The following is an 8,852-nucleotide window of genomic DNA, read 5'->3' as shown; positions in this document are numbered from 1 at the left end:
AGGAACCGGACTGAGAGCAAAGCTTGAAATTTCCCGAGCAGTGAAGAATGAATGAAAGGCATTCTGATTTTGTACTTATGCAACATACGTCTTCAATCATTTTGAAAACCCAAGAATTCGGTAACTTTAAGCACACATTACACACTAATCAAAATAAAAATTAGACAAACAGCACAACTTAACTCCAGAGTATTTTTTAGAAGAAATTCACAAGTCTGCCATTATTTTTAGCTGGATGTTTGACCACTCCACTTCAAGCCAATCGGCTTTTATTAGACCGATAATGTTTTTAAAGTCTGATGGACCTATCAGAGCACCCGCGTGTTTCTAATGTTGATTTGAGATTAAGTTAATAGATTTGCATTTCTTGGCTAATATTCCAACCATTACCACAAGCAGTAAAGCAATGCCCCAGCATAATATTGTCGTTTCCAACCCCACCATCCAAACAATGTTCTTGTAATTGCGACCAAATTTCTGGATTTTAACATTTTTTTCAAGAAGCTATGTGGCATGTCTCCGTGGACAGCAGGGAATTTTAGTCAAGTCTTAACTCGTGTGATGGCAAACTCAGTGTAGTGAGTATCTGATGTACGCGTACGGTGCGCGAGTGTGGCCTCTACGCACCGTCTGACCTGAGACCGCAGGGCGGAAGCGTTGTTTAAGAAATTAGCCGGAGAGCGACCAGGAACAGTATTGTGAGCTACAGTGTACATTGCAAAAAAATTGAAGCCCGAATTGTGCTCCCACTGACTTCTGTGGCGTGCCTCACTTGCTAGCAGCTACCAAACAAATTGAAAGGTACAGAAGTTTTCCCCCGAGGATAACAACTTCGGCCCCGGAGGAAGACCTCGGCTAAAGTCAGTCGGTCGAAGCAGGAAAGGTTAACACGAGTTTGAAAGTGTCCACTTTGGAACAGGGCTTTTCTTTCTAGACCACAGAAATGTAAAATTAAGTTAGTCGCGTACTATGACACACAGGTATTCCAACTACAGTGGCGCAAAAAAAAAAAAAAAAAAAAGTATGCAAGGCACAGGGGCGCTGGGCTAGAGGGGGCGCCTGAAGCAATGGTATAAGATTATTTCTAGTAAGCATTTAGCTGTTTATGCATGTGTAAATATTCTGATTTGTAACAGTGGCCGGTGTATGCAGACAGTGGTCTGCATACACCTCAGAAAGTACAAAGTTGCACCCCTGTGCAGCTTCTTCCAATTCATGGCAAACATGAGTATTTCCCCAAGTTGATCCTGAACACCTTAGTCAATGTCAATGAATCTGGAGATTATAGTTTGTTTTTGGTGACACATCCCAATAACTTCCATTTACATGTTTGAACTGATTTTTGTCATCTGAATTTATTTATTTTATCCCGTGTGGATTAGAGATAATCCACCATAAATTAAAATTTCTGTTTAAAAACCATTGTAGTTGTATACTTTAGAATACACACACGTGCACTTAACATAGCATTTATACCACATCTTTACAGAACTGGAAGCACTAAAGTAGTTGCCATTACAATATTTGCTGTAAATGAGTATGGCTCTATATCTGTGCTTTACAACTAAAACTTTCTTCAAAAACAAGGGGGAGATCACACATTTTTTATACATACTTAACGATCACACCTTTTTACCATTTTCAGTAAATAAACAGAAGTTAAAAAACAGCTAGACAGCTTCAAAGTAAAAAACAGTGACAGTGGCATATCGATGAGGTATTGCTAAAAAAAAGTGCATTGACAGCAGCACATCCCTTTTTTTAAGCTGATAAAGCATTTAGTGAACATTCATTCAAGACTTGTGATGCATTAAAACATTGTATGAACAGATGCTCTCAAAATGTACAGGTCCAATACAGTTGAATTATTGGCTGAATTACCTTCTGATCATATTCTATATGTTCTCGTAATAAACAATTTAGTTTTATTCCGATACTCTGATCCAGAGAATAATCTAAAACATGCAGCACACCAGCTCTTGAGGATACAACTGGGCTATTGCACATTTTACATTTTTATATATTTTTTTCTTCCAAGTTTGTGTTTGAGTTGTGCAAAATAAGGGTTGTCCCGATACGATATTAATATCAAAAATTGGTCTGATATACGCTAAAAACTGAGCATCAGATTGTATTGGCCGGCCCACATCTAAAATCTCCAGTTCAAACACGCCAACAGAAGCACTCCACTCCAGCATTTAGTCCCGCCCAGCATTCTATCCAGTAGTGCCTGGATAGAAATGCTTTTATTACTGTCAAGTAATAAAAGTAGTCATAATTTGTGCTGTTATATAGAGTGAATATCGGTATCAGTCCATACTCAAAGCTGCAATATCGGTATCGTATCGGAAGTGAAAAAGTTGCATCAAGACAGCCCTAGTGCAAAATATCTGTCAATTTATACAGAAAAGTTGTGAAATTATTTATCTTGCTTTTATTTTTATTTTATTTTACACTGTACGCTGTTGAGAGCCCCTGTACTACTTTAACAAAGCCGTTAAGTAAGAAGACATGGAATTTTTAACAGAACCTTTAAAGTGACAATCTCTTTGGATATCAGTGGAGTGCTTTGACTTTTAGGGTTTTGTTTCCTGTCACAGTAGCCCAGACCAGACCAGCTTGATTATCATTCACCTGTCATGTTGACAACATTTTGCACTCTGCTGCTCGATCTCAGTAGCACTTATTGTGCTCTGACTCGCTCCCGCTGCTGCTGCTGTTTCGTCTCCTCCGCCCTCTGTCAGACTTCCACCGGACAGTCTCCGACGGATTGAGGACCTCCGCCCCGGTCTCGATGCCCAGGACCTGCCTCTGCACCAGCTTGCAGTAGAGGCCGCCGGTGGCCATCAGCTGACTGTGGGTCCCCCGCTCGGCCACTTGGCCCCTGTCGATCACGATGATGTTGTCGGCCTTTTCCACCGTGCTGAGCCGGTGGGCGATCACCAGCACTGTGTGCTCCTGCATGATGCTGTTCAAAGCCTGCTGAACCTGCAGTTCAAATTATTCACACACACGCTTCCATAAATACGGTATTTATAATGACGATGCCTTGCATTTAACAGCACTTCACCTACAATATGTTCACTTTCTGCGTCCAGAGCACTTGTGGCTTCGTCCAGGATGAGGACGCGTGGCTGGCGGATGAGAGCTCTGGCTATAGCCACCCTTTGTTTTTGTCCCCCAGACAACTGCAAGCCTTTCTCCCCAACACCTTAGAAAAAAAAACACAAAGTTAATTTTCTGCATAGTTTTAGGAAATGATACAGGAAAGTCTGTTGTTTTGATTTTGACATTGACATATCTATTAAAAAGCAAAAAGAATAAATCAGTCTACACCTTGTGTTCTTATTGAAAGGAATTCTAAGATTGTTTATTTATGTGTTAGTTTTGTCTTTTACTTGTGTATGGAAAGGTTAAAAATTACTGAAATAAAATAAAAAAAAAGCCTCTTTGAACAGCATAGATCAAAGGTCTTATCTTGCAATAATGAAAGGTATCATTCAAGTCCCACTTGTGCTCCAGTAGATTTCCAACATGTTTCTTTTATTTTTTTTGTTGACTTCCTTGATTCACCTTCACAATTTCAATTAAAAAGGGGCGATTTATTTAGAAAAAAAATTAACAGATTTGGTAATTACTTGTATCGTAGCCTTTGGGGAGGGTGGTGATGAAGTCATGAGCATTAGCCTTGGTGGCGGCCTGCACCACCATCTCCATAGAGACATCACTCAGTCCATAGGAGATGTTCTCCTTAATGGTCCGGGCAAACAGCACAGGCTCTTGGCCCACCAGAGCAATCTGCAGACACAAAAATAATAAACAGAAAAATTGAACAGTGATATAATTATGTGCTCTAAAACTTAGTTAACCTGGAAATGTACAATTATTTGCTATGTGTACCAGAGCTGCCAATCCATGTGGCCAGCACAGAGTTTTTCCCAAAGTGCTTCACATAGAGGAGAATAAAATGTGTATTTAGTCCTTAATAAAGACTTATTCCAAACCTGGAAACTAATTTATTGCTACTTTTATAACACAAAGCATGTCAGCTCCAAATAATTAAGTTCAAAATTCAAAAATGTAAATATTCAAATTGTAAAAGGAGATGAACAATAACTGTCAGCATATTCGACTGTTTCATCATTTACTTAAGACAGACAAATAACATTCAGTGAGTACAGCATATCTTTTAATTTCCTGTTTCTGATATTCCATGTTAGGGATCGGTTTTATGTTGCATTATTGAGTTTGAGCCAAGCTGCAGTAGTCAAACAGATGGCCTCACATTTGACTCTGAAATAAGCCAATGGTTCAATAGCCTTTTGTATCGCATTACAAAAGGTTGATAGAAACGGCAAAATTCAAAATGTCGCACTTCATTTTTCAAAAAGTTTACGCTCACAGTTTTTGGCTTTTCTGAAAGAGTTCATGCGTTAAAGAGGAGATGGAAACACATTTGCCAATAAGTTCTGGCATAGTGAACTCATCCACTGGTGGCTCTGTGCCTTACTAGAGGCACAAAACTGAAAATCTAAAAGTCCAAACCTCCAGGTGAAATGGGAGAGCTGCAACCTAGAGTGGCTAACAAGAGGCACTCCAAGCTGGGATGGGAATGGTGGATCTCTCCCATCCACTGGTGGCGATGGAAGGCTCGGAAACCGTTTAAGTCCAAACCTCCAAAGAGTGGAGGACTCTACATTTTTATGAGATATGAGGTCCATGCTAGTTTGCAACCTTCACATCAGCATCAACATCTGACAAAGTTTTGCTTTGCGTTGCCTGGTTTATTTGCTCCAAACCAGTAGATAGAAGTACACCTAATGACTGCAAGGTGCCCATCCAGGACCTGTGGCTGCTAACCAAATCATCACTCCTCCACCTTCGTGTTGGACAGTTAGTAAATGTGATGTTTTCCACTACGGCCAAAAATCTCTACTTTGGGTTTGTAAGTTAATAGGAGTCTGTTTGAAACCTTTACTCGTCTGAAACTGAACAACCCAAAGATGTGCTGCTATGTTCTTAGTGTGTTGCTAGCAACTTCACAACTTCTGTTAGTTTCACCTTTTTTTGCAAATGCTCACCTTGGAGTGCAGATAGTCATGCTGAAACTCATTAACAGGCTTCCCGTCCAGCAGCACTTGGCCTCCCTGAGGGAGGTAGAAATTTTCCAGCAGACTAACACAGGAGCTCTTTCCACTGCCTGAAGGCCCCACCAAGGCAGTCACCTCTCCGGGCCGCAGAGTGAACGACACTCCCTGCAAAAAGAAACGTATCCCAGAAATATCTTAAAATAATAAACAAGTCAGACTTATTGGATAATTTACTATATGGCTACAGTTTAGCTAAACACACAACACAGCTTAGCTAAATGTATGGACTGAAAATTGAAGTGAATTGAGTTCACGTGTATTGTAAAACTCCTTCAAACTTTTTTTTTACATATTGTAACATTGCAAAAACAAACTTCACTGTAGTTTACTGGCACAGAGTAGCTCATAATTGTGGATATTGAAGGTAAAGTTACAGATGGTAGGGCTAGACAATAAAAAAATCTCAAATTTTTCTTCATAGTGGATATTATTTCCAATTTTAGTAAAATAAATTTCTCACTTTCTTTTCAAAAATAGAAATTATGAATGACAGAAAATAGTTGCAAAAAGCAAAAAAGTTTATTTCAATCATCACTTCTGGGGATTTTTATGAAGGAGCTTTAGGGCTAAGCTATGAGAATGTGTGTTTAATTAAGAGAATACAGTCATAATATTAGCAGAATAAAAACATTAGTACCAGAATAACGTCCAGAAAAATCTGTTTCATTGAGAAAAAAAAATGCATCGACATAGTTAGCGCCCAGTCCATGGTTCTTTCTTCTAAGAAGACTCAGTAGTTTCAGTCCTGCAACTGATAAATATTTGATGCAGAATCTGAATATATCTGTCAAAACAATGCCAAAATATAACTTCACAAGATGTTCAGTATTTGTCATTTAAATTTTTTGTTAGTTTTTGTCTTGTATCCCTTTTAAAATTACAGCTCCATTCTACAAATATTCCAACTTTATTCTGGTAACAGGCTTTTGGTCTTATTTAGACTATATTGTCGTATGACTTTGTTCTCGTAATATTATGACGTATTCTTGTAAGATTTTGACTATTCTAACCAAAAATCTGATTAATCCATAAAATTGAAAGGATTCCTAGGACAAACCTTAAGGACGTCAGTTTCTGGCCGTGTTGGATAAGCGAAGGTGACGTCTTTAAACTCAACCAGACCAGTGCAGGAGTTTGGAGCCTCGGTGCCATCCGCTGGATGTTTGGGTTTCCTGTCCAGATACTCAAACACCTTCTCAGCTGCTCCAACCCCCTGCATGAGGCCACTGTAGACCGACGCAATGCTCTGAAAGGCAGGCAGGGCAGGTTTTCTGTTACGACTCCAAACATGATTGACTGTTTAGGGCTGAAACGATTAATCAGGTTAATAGTGACTAATCAAATAAATTGTGATTAATTTGATTAATCACGGCTAATGATTAATTGTGATTAGTTGTGATTAATCTGTTTAATCATGATTATTTGGATGATTTGGGATTCATCCAATTAACTGTGATTAATTCAATGAATCAAGATTAATTCAATTAATTGTAAATAATCCTGAAGATAAAAATGCCATTTTGCTTGAGAACAACAACCTCAGGGAAGTAATTAAGCCAAAAATAAATACATTTTTCATTTAAGATAAAGATTAAAGAAAAAAAAAAAACTTTGGTCTGTAAATACATTTTATCGAAAGCTACACAAGTGATTTGGCTTCACCTGGTTCAAATTCTCTAAAAAAATAAACCCCTATTAAGCACCTTATCGAACTGAATTGTTTATTAGTATATTTTAGTGCATTTCTAACATTGTATAAAAAGGCAATGTTAAATGAAAAATCTGCAAAATGTGCCCAGAATACAATAGAATAACAGAATATCAAAATAATCGTTTGTTGCTGTCCTAGAGAACTGATGAAATAACTAAGGAAGTACCTCAAAACATTCTCCCAGCTCCAGCATGTAAATAAAAAAGGAAATCAAGCCGCCGCTGCTCAACTGGTCGGTGAGTACAAGATGGCCTCCGTAGTAAAGGACAGCCACCTCAAGAGCAAGCTCTGATATCTGGAAAACAGAGACCAAGCTCAGTGGTGCTCACGCCTTAAACCTCAACAATGTGCATAAAGCTGCAGCAGCAGAACATACACAACTGGACCACATGTAGCAGGCGTAGGCCAGGGCTTGCTTTTTGTTGAGCTGGAACATGACCAAGAGTTTGGCGTAGTAGGAGTTGGCCTCTCTGCTCTCATTGGCGAAGCTCCTCACTGTCCTCATGCCTGAGATGGTCTCTTCGGCGACCTTGTTAGCTTCTGCAAGGACCGTCTGCACCTCTTTGGTCAGTTTCTGGAAGGAACCGATTTCAGTTTTTAGCTACACTATGGCTGCTGTACCACGCTAGACATCAGGTATGTTGCGAAGCAAAGAGGCTGAACTGCTCTACCTTGTAGTATTCGCCGTAAAGCTTGGAGACGAGAGCGATGAAAGGGAATCCCATCATGGTGACCAGTGTGAGCTTCCAGGACATCCGAAACATAAAGATGATGAAGCCGGTGCCCTTGATGACGCTCCGCAAAAACACGTTGACGTTCTGGGAGATGAGGTCGCTCACCTGGGTGGTGTCTGCTGACAGCCGTGAAAGGATGTCCCCTGTGGGCCAACAGGGACAGGTCATAACATCAGAGAAAAAAATAAATACACCAAGGGAGAAATCAGGACCGACAGAGAAGTGTGATTCAGGAAGTTCTGCTGTTTTTGTGGTTTTAGACTAGAGCTTTCAGCAGCCTTTCATACATGGACTATAGTATTTTATTTTCCAGTGGCCGCTATCAAAGGTACAATTTTATCTGTACATATTACCTTTGGGTTCTAATTTTCCAAAACAAAGCATTCTCTTCAATTGTTTTGCTGATGATATTAAAATGCATCTACCAATTAAGCAAGACAGCATAAATGCTCTTCAAACACTCTTAAAAAATTATCTGAAAATGAATTTCATGAATTTAAATGAAAGTAAAACTGGTGTCATCAGCTTTGGGAAACACATAACACTTGACAATCTTGGCCCCTTGATGTGCTTCTTCATTACCGGTGTGGTTTTCATCAAAAAAGGCAATTTCCTGCGTCATCAGGGTCCTGAAGAGGCGGCTCCTCAGCCGAACGTTTAATCTCGCCATTGTCAGGGTGAAGACTCCTCCTCGCACTCCAATGGCCATCGAGCTGAGGAGAAAGAAAAGAGTAAATGGGGGTGCTACTGACATGTGGGTCAACACGCATCTGCAGCTGCTCGCATAAAAAGAACAAACTAAAATTGTAAACATAGATATAAGAAAACCTGAAAACCACATGATTGTAGATGGCATTAGCCACCTGCTAATTTGGCCAGGGTATTTTGATATTTAAAATGTTTTTTTCCAGTTACAATATTACATGTTCTTTAGAAATTAAAGTTTCTTGATGTTTGAGAGACTGCTTTAGTATGCCTTTATTACCATTATTATTGTGTTAGTTGAAAATGGTCTCAAAATGACAATATTATCATTTATCGCAATAATTTCTGGAACAATATTTCAGCCAACAAAATTTGTTATCTTTGTTAGCCTACCCTTTACAGAGGTGTTCACACATGCTGGTGGTAAGAACAGTTTAATAATACATTTAATTGGCAGCTACTTAAAGATGTAGACCGATGGTGCCCAAAGTGGGTCCTCGAGGGCCGGCATCCTGCATGTTTTAGTTCTTTCCCTGGTGGTAGTAACAACCT

At 39.4% G+C, this 8,852-nt stretch overlaps 1 protein-coding gene across 2 annotated transcripts; it reads right to left on the bottom strand.

The window, feature by feature from the left end:
* Positions 1-2,419: 2,419 nt before the first annotated feature.
* Positions 2,420-8,364, bottom strand: LOC106965289 (ATP-binding cassette sub-family B member 9-like). 2 transcript variants are annotated; one of them, XM_015061295.1, is made up of 10 exons: positions 8,178-8,334; positions 7,701-7,738; positions 7,533-7,604; positions 7,238-7,435; positions 7,028-7,156; positions 6,208-6,396; positions 5,082-5,255; positions 3,639-3,798; positions 3,075-3,211; positions 2,420-2,988 (listed from the first exon to the last, which is right to left on the bottom strand). In XM_015061295.1, the coding sequence occupies exons 1-10, from the start codon at positions 8,302-8,304 to the stop codon at positions 2,674-2,676; spliced, it is 1,539 nt and encodes a 512-aa protein (XP_014916781.1). In that variant the 5' UTR covers positions 8,305-8,334; the 3' UTR covers positions 2,420-2,673. The 2 variants fall into 2 exon arrangements, with proteins under 2 accessions (XP_014916781.1, XP_014916780.1); XM_015061294.1 differs by having other exon boundaries at positions 7,533-7,738; positions 8,178-8,364.
* Between the last annotated feature and the right edge of the window lie 488 nt (positions 8,365-8,852).

This window comes from Poecilia latipinna, unplaced genomic scaffold (assembly GCF_001443285.1).
Source record: "Poecilia latipinna isolate Pla-1442-1.1 unplaced genomic scaffold, P_latipinna-1.0 Scaffold1797, whole genome shotgun sequence".
Classification (NCBI taxonomy): domain Eukaryota; kingdom Metazoa; phylum Chordata; class Actinopteri; order Cyprinodontiformes; family Poeciliidae; genus Poecilia; species Poecilia latipinna.
This window is presented reverse-complemented; position numbering and strand designations above follow the sequence as displayed.